Source organism: Trachypithecus francoisi, unplaced genomic scaffold (genome assembly GCF_009764315.1).
Source record: "Trachypithecus francoisi isolate TF-2019V2 unplaced genomic scaffold, Tfra_2.0 Lachesis_group1, whole genome shotgun sequence".
Lineage (NCBI taxonomy): Eukaryota > Metazoa > Chordata > Mammalia > Primates > Cercopithecidae > Trachypithecus > Trachypithecus francoisi.
Window position 1 is genome coordinate 27,776,158 of NW_022681454.1, and position 18,041 is coordinate 27,794,198.

At 37.5% G+C, this 18,041-nt stretch overlaps 1 protein-coding gene across 1 annotated transcript; it reads left to right on the forward strand.

Moving 5' to 3' along the window:
* Positions 1–4,371: 4,371 nt before the first annotated feature.
* LOC117086276 (nucleolar and coiled-body phosphoprotein 1-like) lies at positions 4,372–8,765 on the forward strand. Its single transcript, XM_033215953.1, has 3 exons — positions 4,372–5,515; positions 5,549–6,274; positions 8,728–8,765. Exons 1-3 carry the CDS (start codon positions 4,372–4,374, stop codon positions 8,763–8,765), a joined length of 1,908 nt encoding a protein of 635 aa, XP_033071844.1.
* The last annotated feature ends 9,276 nt before the right edge of the window (positions 8,766–18,041 follow it).

Below are 18,041 nucleotides of genomic sequence, written 5' to 3' on the forward strand. Positions count from 1 at the left end.
AGAACATTATTTTTCTCACGAATAGAAAATAATTATTTGCTTGTTTACAGAGCAGTTTTAGAGGCTCTGTATAATTTAGTACTAGTACTGTGAGGGAGGATTAAGTTGCATATAGATGTAACTATATCTTAAAAGTTTACATGGTTTTTATAAAACACATACAAATTATGTGTGTGTGTGTGTGTGTGTGTATAATTAGTCACAAAGAAAGTCATTGCATTGCAGCATATTATAATTAGAGGTCTAATACAATGACATATTTTTTTAGCCACTCAGTAAATGCTGTTAGAATGAATAAATGTCTAGTGTACAAGAGAACACACATATTTTTACTACAGAGAGCAGGACTAGAAGTAATAGTTCAGAGTTACAAGGAAGCAGATTTCGGCTCAACCTAAGACACTTTCTAAAATAAGAGTTTCCTGTGATTGAGCTAGTTGCCTGAAAAGTTGAGCAAAGAATTGTCAAGCCAAGGGTTCTGGCATTCTTTGTGAAGGTGAGAGAAATCATTGCTGTTTGGGAGAGCCTTGGATCTGTTCACATATGGGGCACAAAAGTAAAACTGGAAAACAAGAGTGTTCAGTGTCATACTCAGTCACTGTTAGTTCACAGCAAGTTTATTCATTTTCTCCATTGCAAAGTCACAGGATGTGAATTAGGATAATTAAGAAAAGGTTGTGACAAGAGTGTGAGAACAAGTAAACTACATATTGAAAGTGGTTAGCCAGAGGGAGAAAAGGATTTGAGGAATGAGGTAACCTGATGCAGACATCTGGATAATGTTGACTGGCAGCTTAATGGCTCTTGTCTTCCCCAAATTAGGCATCCAGTGGCTGTTTCTATTCTTTTTGTTAACATGCTGTTGTATACAGTGTGGCAATTCTGAGGAGCAAGAATCTAGCGAGAAGACTGGGAAGGGCATTGCATACTAGGATTTAGAAATAACTGAAATAATTCAGCATGGAAGCTGTGTCAGTCTATGTCCCAGCAAGGAACAGATGGCATACTGAAATTAGGATCATCAAAGGAGAGTTCAGTAAAGGAGCTTTTGAAAAAGGTATGAGTATAATGTTGGAAAGCCACAGGAATCATGCAAGCCCTGCTCTTGACATTAGCGCTGTTACCACCCCTACCTCCAAAAGGTCAAAGCTTACAAGTTCATGTTAGAACCTGAGAAGACAGGATCAGGCAGAGCAGCACTTCTCGAACCATCTGTAGTGGGGTTGCCAAAGAAAATCCGTATAATATTTGGATACTATACAATTTATATGAAACAAATGACTCATTGTTGTTCTGAAATTCAAAATTAACTGGTTTACTTATTTTTAGTTTTTCAGTCTGGCAACTTTATCTATGAAGATGAACCCATTTTGTGTGTGTGTTAGTTTTGTGTTGGTTACTTTGTGGTCCTATGCAAACAGATACTATTGTAAAATAAAATCAAAATAAACTACTAAAAAATTAAAATCTAAAAAGATAAATACCAGGTCTGCTTTTAAAATTTAAGCCTAGTAGACTTAAATTGTTTCTGTAGAATTATAATTAATGTTTTCAGATTCTTTCCCACCAGCACTGGTACTTGCATCACACTTCGAGCAGCAGTAATGAAGAAACAGGTGTGTTGGAGGGAGTTTTGATTCAGGGAGGGGTGGAGAAGCCTTCGGGGAGGATACTAGAAAAGTAAATTCCCATCTCACTCTTACACTTTGCTTCTTCATCTCCGGCAGTTCTCCTTTGGCCATAAGACAAGAGAGCCACCTGATATAGCAACAGAGTGGTCATTTTTCTGGGAAGGGGATAAGGTTGAAAAGTATAGACAGGCCGGGCGCGGTGGCTCAAGCCTGTAATCCCAGCACTTTGGGAGGCCGAGACGGGCGGATCACGAGGTCAGGAGATCGAGACCATCCTGGCTAACACGGTGAAACCCCGTCTCTACTAAAAATACAAAAAAACTAGCCGGGCGAGATGGCGGGCGCCTGTAGTCCCAGCTACTTGGGAGGCTGAGGCAGGAGAATGGCGTAAACCCGGGAGGCGGAGCTTGCAGTGAGCTGAGATCCAGCCACTGCACTCCAGTCCGGGCGACAAAGCGAGACTCCGCCTCAAAAAAAAAAAAAAAGAAAAGTATAGACAATAAAATTTGAAAGAAAAGACTGAATGTATTTAGCATAGAGGCCCAAAGTTGCTATCTGAAACTATGTAAGTTTCTGCCAAATGGAACACATTAATTTAGCAGACACTATTATGATTAATAACTCACTTTTTGTAGAAAAAGTTGTTTGTAGAAACTAACTTTTGTTTCACTGAAAGACAAATCTGGAGGACTAAAGGGGTTGGATGATTTTCCTTTACTAAGCAAGGAGATACATTGCCAGCATAAAATGTCATAGTTTTAGAATGTTAAGACTCGGGGTAACTATCATATATTAAAAAGTGCTATAGTCTAGATCCTTGATCAGAGAGAGCTATTTAGAGAAAAAGTAGTAATGTCCATTATTAATAACAAGTGTCCGAGCAATTGGTGACCTACTGTACATCAACCCTTAGAAGCGTAATTGTGCATTTCATATATTTGTATTCATTTACAAATGATTTATGATTTTATCAGTAGTGGGGTTGAAAACTGAGGGATACTATCATTTTGAATTCTTCCTTGTTCCATAAAAACAGTGGATGAGAATGGACTTGACAAGAGCTTCAAAAAGATGAACGAATTGAAACCAGCCCATAGATACATTGTGTTTGTTCGAAATTTGATTGGTTGCCAACTAAACATCTAAAACATATACAAATTCATGACACTGCATCCACATGCTAGCAAGAGGACAATCACCTGGTGTGTAATACCAGCTGCCCCCTTTAGTTTAAGAGACATGTGGACACAACTCTTACATCTGATTTGTTTTAATTATGAATGTTATCTTTCTGAACCCTGGACTCTTCTATCATGATTATTGAAACTGAGCAAAAATAACCCCTTCTTTTACTCTGGTTTATGTTTTGTATATTATTTTAACCACCTAGAATGGTAGCAGTGTGTGGAATGTAGGCATCTACAGAAGGATTAAATTCATTTAAGAGTAATTGTTTCCAAACTAGACTATGCTTATAAATTATGTAAGAAACTTGTTAAAAATACAAAGTCCTAGGCCCCACCACCTACAGATTCTGATCAAATAGGTTCAGTAAAGAAAGCAAGAGTTTATTTTTAGTGTGTGTCCTATATATTTAGATCCAAGTGCCTTGAACCATTGTCTGATCACAAAATTTTTGAAGTCTCGTAGTACAAAATGCATTTATACCATTTGAACATGTGCTCTGCTTATGAGTACAACCGTTCTGGTGATGAAAGTCACTTTCTCTGTCAAAGCACTTAGTGACCCTCAGTGGCCATTGTATTGTCATCTGCACTTGAGCGTTCAACCTGTATATGTCTAAGTTGGAAATCTTTAACCTCCTCCCGTCAAATTCAAAATACAACATAACAAACAAAACAACTGTTGTTCTGCATTCTGAATTTCATTGGCTGGTACCAGTAGCCCCCATTTGTTCCCAAGTCAGAATCACTAGTCACCTGGGTCATCCTCAGCAGTATCTTTATGTATGTATGTATGTATGTATGTATGTATGTATTTGAGATGGAGTCTCACTCTGTCACCCAGACTGGAGTGCAGTGGCACGATCTCGGTTCATTGCAACCTCCGCCTTCCAAGTTCAAGCAATTCTCCTGCCTCGGCTTCCCAAGTAGCTGGGATTACAGGCACCTGCCACTGCACCCGGCCAGTTTTTTTTTTTTTTTTTTTTTTTTTGTATTTTTAGTAGAGACGTGGTTTCACCATCTTGGTCAGGCTGGTCTTGAACTCCTGACCTTGTGATCCACCTGCCTCAACCCCCCAAAGTGCTGGGATTACAGGTGTGAGCCACCATGCCCAGCCATCCTCAGCAGTATATTTTGCCTACTTTCCAACACTTTACCAGGAATCCAATTCTCCTTAAACACAGGCTAAGCGAATATTTCCAAGATAAAAATTCTAACACAAAAATGCTTTTAATCTTTCAACTGCTCTAAACTATTCTTCAGATAAAGGTTAAGCTCCTTATTTTGTACACCAATTTAATTTCTCAATGTTTTTCCAAACTTTTTTTTGCCATACTTGAGCATTATTATACATTTGATAGTTTTCTTTACATCACCTCATCATTTAAAATTTGCATACATTTTTAGCCTGAAAATAAGCATTAAAAACTCTTCGAAAATTATGTTTTTTGTTGTTGTTGTTTTAGAATAAATCAATTTTGGGTTTCTTGGGGTTTCTCCTAGAATTATCTTGTATATGTGTTATATTTTGAAGTGTTAAGAATATAAAGTGGAGGATGGCGGACGCCGGCTTGCGCCGCGTGGTTCCCAGCGACCTGTATCCCCTCGTGCTCGGCTTCCTGCGCGATAACCAACTCTCGGAGGTGGCCAATAAGTTCGCCAAAGCGACAGGAGCTACACAGCAGGATGCCAATGCCTCTTCCCTCTTAGACATCTATAGCTTCTGGCTCAACAGGTCTGCCAAGGCCCCAGAGCGAAAGTTACAGGCAAATGGACCAGTGGCTAAGAAAGCTAAGAAGAAGGCCTCATCCAGTGACAGTAGTGAGGACAGCAGCGAGGAGGAGGAGGAAGTTCAAGGGCCTCCAGCAAAGAAGGCTGCTGTACCTGCCAAGCGAGTCGGTCTGCCTCCTGGGAAGGCTGCAGCCAAAGCATCAGAGAGCAGCAGCAGTGAAGAGTCCAGTGATGATGATGAGGAGGAGGACCAAAAGAAACAGCCTGTCCAGAAGGAAGTTAAGCCCCAAGCCAAGGCAGCCAAAGCTCCTCCTAAGAAGGCCAAGAGCTCTGATTCTGATTCTGACTCAAGCTCCGAGGATGAGCCACCAAAGAACCAGAAGCCAAAGATAACACCTGTGGCAGCTAAAGCTCAGGCTAAAGCCCCTCCCAAACCAGCTCGAGCAGCACCTAAAGTAGCCAATGGTAAAGCAGCCAGTAGCAGCAGCAGCAGCAGCAGCAGTGATGACTCAGAGGAGGAAAAGGCAGCAGCCACCCCCAAAAAGACTGTACCTAAAAAGCAAGTTGTGGCCAAGGCCCCAGTGAAAGCAGTTGCCACCCCTATCCAGAAGAGTTCCAGCAGTGAGGATTCCTCCAGGGAGGAGAAAGAGGAGCAAAAAAAAAAAACCCTGAAAAATAAACCAGGTCCCTACAGTTCAGTCCCCCCACCTTCTGCTCCCCCACCAAAGAAGTCTGTGGGAACCCAGCTTCCCAAGAAAGCTGTGGAGAAGCAGCAGCCTGTGGAAAGCAGTGAAGACAGCAGTGATGAATCTGATTCAAGTTCTGAAGAAGAGAAGAAACCTCCAACTAAGGCAGTCGTCTCTAAAGCAACCACTAAACCACCTCCAGCAAAGAAAGCAGCAGAGAGCTCTTCAGACAGCTCAGACTCTGACAGCTCTGAGGATGATGAAGCTCCTTCCAAGCCAGCTGGTACCACCAAGAATTCTTCAAATAAGCCAGCTGGTACCACCAAGAATTCTTCAAATAAGCCAGCTGTCACCATCAAGTCACCTGCAGCAAAGCCAGCTGCAACCCCCAAGCAACCTGTGGGCGGTGGCCAGAAGCCTCCAATGAGAAAGGCTGACAGCAGCTCCAGTGAGGAAGAGAGCAGCTCCAGTGAGGAGGAGAAGACAAAGAAGACGGTGGCCACCAATAAGCCCAAGGTGACTGCCAAAGCAGCTCCACCTCTGCCTGCCAAGCAGGCTCCTCAGGGTAGTAGGGACAGCAGCTCTGATTCAGACAGCTCCAGCAGTGAGGAGGAGGAGAAGGAGGAAGAGAAGATATCTAAGTCTGCAGTTAAGAAGAAGCCACAGAAGGTAGCAGGAGGTGCAGCCCCTTCCAAGCCAGCCTCTGCAAAGAAAGGAAAGACTGAGAGCAGCAGCAGTTCTTCCTCTGATGACTCCAGTGAGGAGGAGGAGGAAGAGAAGCCCAAGGGCAAGGGCTCTCCCAGACCACAAGCCCCCAAGGCCAATGGCACCTCTGCACTGACTGCCCAGAATGGAAAAGAAGCTAAGAACAGCGAGGAAGAGGAAGAAGAAAAGAAAAAGGCAGCAGTGGCAGTTTCCAAATCAGGTTCATTAAAGAAGCGGAAGCAGAATGAGGCTGCCAAGGAGGCAGAGACTCCTCAGGCCAAGAAGATAAAGCTTCAGACCCCTAACACATTTCCAAAAAGGAAGAAAGGAGAAATCAGCAGCACATCAAAAAGCTTATCCACCATGATCAAGTGGGCTTCATCCCTGGGATGCAAGGCTGGTTCAACATTCGCAAATCAATACACGTAATCCAGCATATAAACAGAACCAAAGACAAGAACCACATGATTATCTCAATAGATGCAGAAAAGGCTTTTGACAAAATTCAACAGCCCTTCATGCTAAAAACGCTCAAAAAATTCGGTATTGATGGAACGTACCTCAAAATAATAAGAGCTATTTATGACAAACCCACAGCTAATATCATACTGAATGGGCAAAAGCTGGAGGCATTCCCTTTGAAAACTGGCACAAGACAGGGATGCCCTCTCTCACCACTCCTATTCAACATAGGGTTGGAAGTTCTGGTTAGGGCAATCAGGCAAGAGAAAGAAATCAAGGGTATTCAGTTAAGAAAAGAAGAAGTCACATTGTCCCTGTTTGCAGATGACATGATAGTATATTTAGAAAACCCCATTGTCTCAGCCCAAAATCTCCTTCAGCTGATAAGCAACTTCAGCAAAGTCTCAGGATACAAAATTAATGTGCAAAAATCACAGGCATTCTTATACACCAGTAACAGACAAACAGAGAGCCAAATCATGAATGAACTTCCATTCACAATGTCTTCAAAGAGAATAAAATACCTAGGAATCCAACTTACAAGGGATGTAAAGGACCTCTTCAAGGAGAACTACAAACCACTGCTCAGTGAAATCAAAGAGGACACAAACAAATGGAAGAACACACCATGCTCATGGATAGGAAGAATCAATATCGTGAAAATGGCCATACTGCCCAAAGTTATTTATAGATTCAGTGCCATCCCCATCAAGCTACCAATGAGTTTCTTCACAGAATTGGAAAAAACTGCTTTAAAGTTCATACGGAACCAAAAAAGAGCCCGCATTGACAAGACAATCCTAAGTCAAAAGAACAAAGCTGGAGGCGTCGTGCTACCTGACTTCAAACTATACTACAAGGCTACAGTAACCAAAACAGCATGGTACTGGTACCACAACAGAGATATAGACCAATGGAACAGAACAGAGTCCTCAGAAATAATACCACACATCTACAGCCATCTGATCTTTGACAAACCTGACAAAAACAAGAAATGGGGAAAGGATTCCCTATTTAATAAATGGTGCTGGGAAAATTGGCTAGCCATAAGTAGAAAGCTGAAACTGGATCCTTTCCTTACCCCTTATACAAAGATTAATTCAAGATGGATTAGAGACTTAAATGTTAGACCTAATACCATAAAAACCCTAGAAGAAAACCTAGGTAGTACCATTCAGGACATAGGCATGGGCAAGGACTTCGTGTCTAAAACACCTAAAGCAACGGCAGCAAAAGCCAAAATTGACAAATGAGATCTAATTAAACTAAAGAGCTTCTGCACAGCAAAAGAAACTACCATCAGAGTGAACAGGCAACCTACAGAATGGGAGAACATTTTTGCAATCTACTCATCTGACAGAGGGCTAATATCCAGAACCTACAAAGAACTCAAACAAATTTACAAGAAAAAAAACAAACAACCCCATCAAAAAGTGGGCAAAGGATATGAACAGACATTTCTCAAAAGAAGACATTCATACAGCCAACAGACACATGAAAAAATGCTCATCATCACTGGCCATCAGCTAAATGCAAATCAAAACCACAATGAGATACCATCTCACACCAGTTAGAATGGCAATCATTAAAAAGTCGGGAAACAACAGGTGTTGGAGAGGATGTGGAGAAATAGGAACACTTTTACACTGTTGGTGAGATTGTAAACTAGTTCAACCATTATGGAAAACAGTATGGCGATTCCTCAAGGATCTAGAACTAGATGTACCATATGACCCAGCCATCCCACTACTGGGTATATACCCAAAGGATTATAAATCATGCTGCTATAAAGACACATGCACACGTATGTTTATTGCAGCACTATTCACAATAGCAAAGACTTGGCATCAACCCAAATGTCTATCTGTGACAGACTGGATTAAGAAAATGTGGCACATATACACCATGGAATACTATGCAGCCATAAGAAAGGATGAGTTTGCGTCCTTTGTAGGGACATGGATGCAGCTGGAAACCATCATTCTTAGCAAACTATCACAAGAAGAGAAAACCAAACACCGCATGTTCTCACTCATAGGTGGGAACTGAACAATGAGATCACTTGGACTCGGGAAGGGGAACATCACACACCGGGGCCTATCATGGGGGGTGGGGGGAGGGATTACACTGGGAGTTATACCTGATATAAATGATGAATTTGATGGGTGCTGACGAGTTGATGGGTGCAGCACACCAACATGGCACAAGTATACATATGTAACAAACCCGCACGTTATGCACGTGTACCCTAGAACTTAATGTATAATAAAAAAAAAATTAAAAAAAAAAGAATATAAAGTGGTTTGACATTTTGCCTTTTTTTCTCAGACTTCTCTCTCCTCCTTTTTCCTCCTCCACCTGAATAGCATCATATCCTCTAGCCTTACTGAACTTCCTGACATCCTTTCATAATGCTACAATATTTTATACCTGAATCCTTTACTTAGGTACTGCTTCTTGACCAGCTGATTCACCTATCTCATGGACACTGCAAAATCCAGTAACTTGGTGGTATCCTACATAAACTCTCTTGACTTGCTTCATTCAAGTTAAAAGAGTAGATTTGACTTCTTGTCTTGCTTTGTCCGCTTTTTAATACTGGTCCTTTTATATAGTTATCATGGAATCTGTCACAAACTTTTAGGGAAATATTTTGTCTGTAGGTCTCTAGAGGTACAACAAAATATTGCAGTTAAGACATCTGGATCTAGAGCCAAACCGTGTCATTCGTATCTCAGCTCTGACAATTACAAGCTGTATGAAATGGAGGAGTTACTTTATTGCTCATTCAGTTAAATCATCTCCAAATTATGGGACATAACTTAATTTCATCAATTATGTAGCAGTTGTATATCAATAATACACGTAATAAATTTACCATAGTACCTAGCACATAATTTAATTTTAGTACCTAGTTCACTTATTACTTTATGAATATAATGCTATAATCTACCTGGATGTTATATTTTGCATACTTTTATTGAATGCCCAGAAACTCTATAATTATGGAATTTGTAGGTATTTAGCTCATGTGTGTTTAAAGAACAAAATAACGGTTCTCTTCAGTTAATATTTAGATAAGATGAAGTATCAATAGTCAGTATTTGAGTATTTTTGTATTCACACATATCTGTGTATAAACTTTTTGAAAATTAATATCTAGTTTGCAAAACAATATATACATATAAATACATCCCTAATTTCCTGAAGTTAGTTAGGGAGTGTGCATTTATTTTAACTTTCAGATGGACCTTTATTTAGTGATTGCCAAAGCTTAAATTTCAGAACAAGAAATTAGTCTTCCAAGATATAATACAGACACACAGAGACACAGGTATACATTCATAGACGACTTTTTGATTTGGTTTTATACATATATAGACATATTATCAGATGACTCTAAATAAAGGGTTAGTTACTTTGACCAATAAAACATCTCCACTACAATAATTCAGATTGGTTACTTAAATATGATGCTATATGTATCTGTGTTATCAGTTTCAGGCTCAGTTTATTGGTTGATTGGTTTTTTTCCCTAAAAGATATTAAAAAATATGGTGAGAGATAGGGGTCCAACTTCATTCTTATGCATATGACTATTCAATTTTCCCAACGCCATATATTGTATAGGGTGTCCTTTCCCCCTTGTTTATTTTTGTCGTCTTTCCCACAGATAAGTTGGCTGTAGAGATATGGCTTTATTTCTGGGTTCTCAATTCTGTTCCATTTATCTATGTATCTATTTTTGTCCTCGAACCATGCTGTTTTGGTAGTAACCAAAACTATAGCCTTGTAGTATAATTTGAATAATATCTGTGCTTGTGAAAAAATGGTAATATGATACCTCAATTAATGTAATGCCCCTAACTTTGTTCTTTTTGCTTAGAATTAATTTGGCTTTTGGGATTTTTTTTTTTTTTTTTTTTGGCTCCATACGAATTTGTGGATGGTTACTCCTAATTCTGTGAAAACTGATGTTGGCAATTTGATAGGAATTGCATTGAATGGGTCGATTGCTTTGAACAATATGGACATTTTAATGATATTGAATTTACAATCCATGAGCATGGGATATTTCTCCATTTATTTGTGTCATTATTATTTATTTCATCGGTGCATTGTAGTGTCGTTCTTTTACAGAGATCTTTCGCATTTTTAGTTAAATGTATTCCCAGGTATTTTTATTTATTTATTTATTTATTTGTTTATTTATTTATTTTTGTGGCCATTGTAAATGAGATTGAGTTCTTGATTTGGATCTCAGCTTAAATGCTATTGGTTTAGAGCAACTCTACTAAATTTTTGTTCACTGGTATTATGTCCTGAAACCGTACTGAAGTCATTGATCAAGTCTAGTAGTCTTTCAGAGGAATCTTTAAGGTTTGCTAGATATAAGATCATACCATCAGCAAAGAGAGATAATTTGCTTTCTTTTTTTCAATTTGGATGTGTTTTATTTCTGTCTCTTGCCTGATTTCTCTGGCTAGGACTTCCAGGACTATGTTAATAGGGGTAGTGAGAGTGGAGAAGAACGAAGCAGACTCCTATCTGTCATTTTATACAAAAATTAACTCAAAATGAATTAAATACTTAAATGTAAGGCCTAAAACAATAAAAATCCTGAAGGAAAACCTAGGTAAACTCTTCTGAACATTGACCTAAGCAAAGAATTTATGACTGATTTCAAAAGAAAATACAACAAAGACAAAAATGGATAAATGGGACTTAATTAAACTAAAAAGCTCCTGCATAACAAAATAAATAATCACCAGTATAAAGAGACAACCTACAAAATGGGAGAAAATATTTGCAAAGCATGCATACAACAAAGGACTAATATTCAGAATCCATAAGCAACTCAAACAACTCTACAAGGTAAAAACAAATAATCCCATTAAAAAGTGGGCAAAGGACATGAACAGACATTTCTCAAAAGACATACAGTGGCCAGCCAACAAACACACTAAAAAAGTTTCAATATCACAAATCATTAGAGAAATCCAAATTAAAGCACAATGAGATACCATCTTTTACCAGTCAGAATGACTTTCATTTAATAGTCAATAAACAACAGATATTGATGAGAATGCAGAGGAAAGAAAATACGTATCCACTGTTGTTGGAAATGTAGATTGGTGCAAACTCTATGAAAAATAACATGGAAGTTTCTCAAAGAACTAAAAATAGAGCCAGCATTCAACCTAGCAACTCCACTGTTGAGGATCTACCCAAGGGAAATAAATTATTATATAAAAAATACACCCACACTTGTATGTTTGTTGTGACACTCTTCACAATAGTAAAAACATGGAGTCAATCTAATTATCCATCAAAAAGTAATTGCATAAAGTATGACATAGTATATACACCCTAGAATACTATGCAGCCATAAAAAAGAATGAAATTATGTCTTTTACAGCACCATTTATTGAGCTAGAGGCCATTATCCTAAGTGAAATAACTCAAAAGCAAAGAAAAAAACAAATACATATTGTATTTTCTCACTTATGTATGAGAAATAAACAATGGGTACCCATGGGCATGATGGTGACAATGATAGAAATGGGGATTCCAAAACAGCGGAGGGTGAGCATAGAGTGAGTGTTGAAAAATTACCTATTTGATACAATGCTCATATTTTGTTTGATGCGTTCACTAGGGGTCCAAACTTCATCACTTCATAGTTTATCCATTTAACAAGCCTGCCCATGTACCCACAGAATATATAATTAAAAACAACAACAACAACAATGTAAGAAAACAAAATAAGCATAAAATAAGTCTGACCAAATTTAGTTGTGTTCTTTTCTTTTGTTTGTGGTCTATACAACTTCTGTTAATAACTTTTAAATGGGTATACTATCTAAATGTCGAAATTTACACTTCACTGAATATGTGAGTTCACGTGGTCAGCAGTCATAACATCCTAATAACCTGACACTTGTTCTATAGTTAGCCCCGTCACTCTGAACTAATGAAGGTAAATTATAAAACAATAAATAAATAAGTAGCAATTGCCCTTGGGTGACATAAGTACTGCTTTTAATTACTTTAAAGCAAGATTTTTAGAGCCAACAATATGAACTCATTGTTTGATAAACACACTGGAAAAACAAGAGCCCTCATTTTGGCTTTTAATAAATTTATGAGGTTATATTAACTGAATACACCAGTCATACAAAGGCTGCTATAATGGAATTGTGTCATCCTGGGGATAACTATATAATGATAGCAATAACTCAATAGAAATAAAATGTAGTTCTTTGACTTGACTGTCCTGCTGTAAGGCAGCATAAAATACAATGACAGCTTTGATGAATGCATCTTATAAATCCTGTTCCTGAATCCCAGTTGTTCATTCTTTAAAATACAATTATATTCACAAAATATATATGTAAATATTTGCTTTAATGAAAATAAAACAGCTCTTATAGCAATACTCAACTTAGTTAATATGAATCAAGAACTGTATGTGTTTTTGCATTTACTAACTCATTGCATCAAATTCTCCAAAACCCGTGATTATGATGATGCAATATATGCCATATTCAGGGAATAATGAGTAAATAAGTTAGTGAGTAATGACTAAGTAAGGAAGGAAGGAATATCCTTACCAGGGATAAGAACCTTGGCTATGAATCCTTCTGAGACATACTACCTTTTCAAAAAATGTCTTTTGAAATCATGCTCTCATAATTTACTCCTGGGTAACAACAACAATAAACGATATGGTTATATAGTGAAGATAGTCATAGCTTGCTGCTTTACTTCTTTCAGACCTCTGCTGAAATACAAGATACTTATCAAGATAAGGTAAGATACTAAGATATAAGTTACTAAGATGTAAGATAAGGTAAGATACTAAGATGCAAAATACTAAGTTGTAAGATACAAGTTACTAAGATGTAAGAGATAAGATACTAAGATGTAAGATACAAGACTTAGTGATAAGCCTTGTATTGAAAGTAAAGTTGTATAAAGGGACAACAAATTCTTGAGGATTTTATGTCACTATTATTTTAATAGTTAGAAGTAACGATGGCTAGAAACTGAACATTAGAAAATAGTATGGTAGGATTCTGTATGTAATATATAGATATATACAATAAAAAGATATTGGTAGATTGGATACAAGGTGTTTAATTAAGATTTATTGCCTGAGAAACTAGAAAAAATGAATTACTATTTACTAAGGTAAGGAGGGGAATAAGATGGGCAAAATTTATTTATTTTGTAAGAATATCAATTATTCTTTTTGTAAAATATGAAATTGAAGCTGCTTATTATATGTATGTACAAGTGGTGATGTTGAGTAGCTATTAGATACAATAATATGAATATTAGGATATGTAAAACTAGAGGTTAGACAAGACGACTTAGAAAATAAACAGTGGAAGGAAGTCCAACATTTAAGTTCATAAAGATGAGGAAGAATTTGTAAAAGAGACTAAGGAATAACAGCCACAGATCTAGATGTAGAATTAAAAAGAGGGTGATATACTGGAGGCCAAGCAAAGAATTTTACGAACGGAGTGGTCATCTTTGCCAATTGACCTCTCAATGAAGAGCTATATAGTTGGATGTGGAAAAGAATTGAAAACCAGGTTTAGCAATAGCATGTCTTCAGTGTCATAGAGAGGCCTTAATAGATGGTGGGAAGAGAAAAACTGGAGAAGGTGAATAAAAAATGACTGTCATTCAAAGGAAGCACATGAAATAAACTTACAGAGGATAGCCTGATGGTAACAGACTGGGCTCCTTAGGGTAGAGTGGAATGTTGGCTTGGAAATGGGCAGATTTAAAGTATTTCCATTACAAGTTTTCTACACTGAATAGATGGGCTTTCTTATATGATGGCTTGTATGGTTATAGCATTCTGGTTCTCTTGCCTAGATTTTACTTTCATGTATGAAACATCCAGTCAAAATTCTTTCTGGTTATGCTACATGAGAATTGTACTAAATACCAACTTGTTTTATAACAACTCCTTTTGGAAATTATCTCAACTGACTAGGTAATTCAGAAAACAATCAGTTTATCTAGTTATTTATGTAAGTAATTATTTTTAATCAAGTGAGGAACCTTTATTTGAATGAAAAAGAGAGATTAATGTGGATTTAATAAAGTATATTTAATAACCGTTGAGATTACTTGCCAAATATATGGCCCTACGTAAATATTTCAACCTTAAATAGCAGCATTTATGCAGTGATCAATCCACTCTTTTCTCTGCAGGTTTCCTTTATCTTCTTGCTCTGTGAAACCTGGCTAGCTCCTATTAACACTGATTTTCCCCAAAGACCTTACAAATGCAGGCTGTTTTTTTTCTGCCACCCTCCACTTATGCAAGGACAGTGTACTCCTTGTGTGCTGATGCTGATCAAACTCTTCTTTGTACTTCCTCAGAAGCTCAAGTTCTATGATATATATGCAGTCAGACTTTCCCACTTCTTCCTAGTTGCTGTTACTACTGACGCTCAGCCCACTCCTCCCATTTTTTTCATCACTTGACTCATTGTCTTCCTCCTGACTTGTCTGCCTATTCTTTGTTGGCTGTTTCAGTATCCAGGTAAATGGTAGATACACCCAAAACTCTGATCCCCCTGTTCTTATACTCTTTAGCTCCAACAGTGATTTTTTCTTCTTTTTTTCTTATTTTTAATTTTACCTCAGCCACTGTTTCTATAGTCTGGCACTGTAATTTATCATCACAAAAATCTAAACCCATTTTCAAACATCCCAATCCCTACTCACCATCTCCATCTATCAGTTCACGTGCTGTGTTTTGTCTTAACCAAGAATTATCTGACTTATCAAAATTTATTTATTTTATTTTTGTGTTCATATTAATTATATTTTAGTCTATTAATCCCTTTCCTTCTTCTACATGTAACTTCAATGTATCAACAACTTAATGTTCTTGATGAGTTCCCTTAACTCATTTACCTTTGTTTTCCAAATTACTTCCCTTTAAAAACTCCAATTATGGCTTTACTAAGTTACTACTGTATTATTTTCCTGGATCTATATGTTTGAATATTGTAGGGGGAAAAAAAAGTATACAAGAGTGATGACTGAATTCCTTTCTAACTAGTGGTCACAAATGTCAAATACAAACTCAATAATGCCAGTCAATACTACCATTCTTCCCTATACATAAACCAATTCTTCCCTGTATTAGTCAGGGTTCTCCAGAGGGACAGAATTAATGGAATAGAGGTATATATAAAGGGGAGGTTATTAAGTATTAACTCACATGATCACAAGGTCCCTCAATAGTTGATCTGTAAGCTGAGGAGCAAGGAAGCCAGTCCAAGTCCCAAAGCTGAAGAACTTGGAGTTTAATGTTCAAGTGTAGGAAGCATCCAGCATAGGAGAAAGATACAGGCGGGGAGGCTAAGTCAGTCTAATCTCTCCACCTCTTCTGCCTGCTTTATTCTAGCCATGCTGGTAGCTGATTGGATGGTGCTCACTCATATTGAGGGTGGGTCTGCCTTTCCCAGTCCACTGACTCAAATGTGAATCTCCTTTGGCAATACCCTCACGGACACACCCAGGAATAATACTTTGCATCCTTCAATCCAATTAAGATGACATTCAATATTAACCGTCATACTCTGTCTCAGGTAGCATACTCATAATTTCCTGAGTCAAATCCTCACTTTCTTCCACTCCCTCTCATATGGTGATGCCAACATAAAAGTCATAAGAACATTGATGTGATATTGAGAGAAGTATCTCCTTAACTCACTATCAGTTTCATCAATCTAGCTAACTTTGTGACCATATATTTTCTTCATGTTAAAGTGGAGGATACTTCCCTGTTTCCTTTAAGAGCTAAGCCCTCCCTCACTATTAATACCCCTTTTTCCTTTTAGTCTTGCCTTTCAAATGAAGTGCTAGCAATTATATCTCTTTTTCTCTATATTACTATCTGTATCCTTAAGGAATGAATTGAAGTACAGCTATTTTATCCACTTGGGGATAAAAAATAAAAATGATGTAAAAAAATCAAGAAGAAAGTTCTTTGACTTCCATACCCAATCCAAATGCTGCCCCATCCAAAAGTTTCTTGTCTACTTGACAGAGAAACTTCTCAAAATGCAGGGTATCTGAAAGCAGATGTGCTACAGAATGCCACCAAAATCTCTAAACAGTAGACATATAGTATATCTATTGCATTCTTTTTCAATAAACAACTGGAACATTGGTTTTAAATTTAGAGGTGCCGCAATTTAAAAGGTGTCTGGAAGCTAAAAACAATATTATAAGAAATAAAGTAACTAACATTTTAAAATATTGGAAATTATTGGAAAATGTAACTAACGTTTAAAGATAAGTTTATTCCATGCTTTTCACCTTTTTTGGGCATAGTTGTCTAAATTCATTCTTTTGTATTTTTCTGCTTATTCACAGCTATGCTTTTCTCATTTTATTCTGGTTGTGTGATTGTCTCGACAACCCCACTGTATTGCTATTAATTAAGGTGATCATAAAGTGTTGCTTAATTTCTCTTTTTCTTTTACTCTACCATTCAGTAGCTTTAGTTGTGATAGACTTGATCCTCTTTCTTATTAGTACTTACTATGTATTTTTTGTTTTGGGGAAATACCATTTTCAGAATTCCCCTTGATCTCACTGTCTGTCCTTCTCAGTCTTATTTGTAGACTTCCTTTAAAAATATTAGAATATTCCTGGGGTCTTACTACTTTGGCAGTCTTCTGTTTTCACTTTCTATTCTCTTTCTATATGAACTTGCTCTTTTCTGTGTATCTAATCACCAACTACATACAGATATCTCGGCTCACTGCAACCTCCGCCTCCCGGGTTCATGCCATTCTCCTGCCTCAGCCTCCCCAGTAGCTAGGACTACAGGCGCCCGCCACCACACCCGGCTAATTTTTTTGTATTTTTCGTAGAGACGGAGTTTCACCATGCTAGCCAGGATGGTCTTGATCTCCTGACCTCGTGATCTGCCCGCCTCGGCATCCCAAAGTGCTGGGATTACAGGCGTGAGCCACCGTGCCCGGCCCTGTCTACTTTTTTTTTTTTTTTTTAAAGCTTTAAGACAAGTCTGGTCTCTGTTGCTCTATCCTGCTTAGAAACAGAAACTGAATGATTTTAGACACACACTTCAATAAGGACCTGTTGTGTCACTTGGTCTCCTCCTTAAAAAAAAAAAGAAAAAGAAACGAATTCTAAGTAAAGAAATTTAGTAGAATTTGAATAGTTTGAGGTGTATTAGTTGTTTTATTCTATTGGTATAATTTAATATTTTTGATATTATTAGTATATTATGTCAAACTGTCCTGTTCTTCCAGATTTGTGTATGATGAAAATATAAACTGAAACTTTGTTTAACATCTAATTAATAAGGCATAAACAACACCTAATTGTATGATTTATCAACTTTCCTCTCAGGCAGAAATATTTGGCCTAAGAAGAAACTCTCTCATCTTTTTTTGTTTCTTATTTTCTCTGCAGTTTTACTGTTGACATAAAAAGTTACCGAGTGTTATCATCTTAAAACCCTGTCAGGAGGTGAGAACAAAATTTCCATTGATTCTTAAATGTAGAAATCTACCTGTAAAAATGACAGTTTTTTAATAGTAGGAGAGATGTGATTTTCCCAATTATGTGTG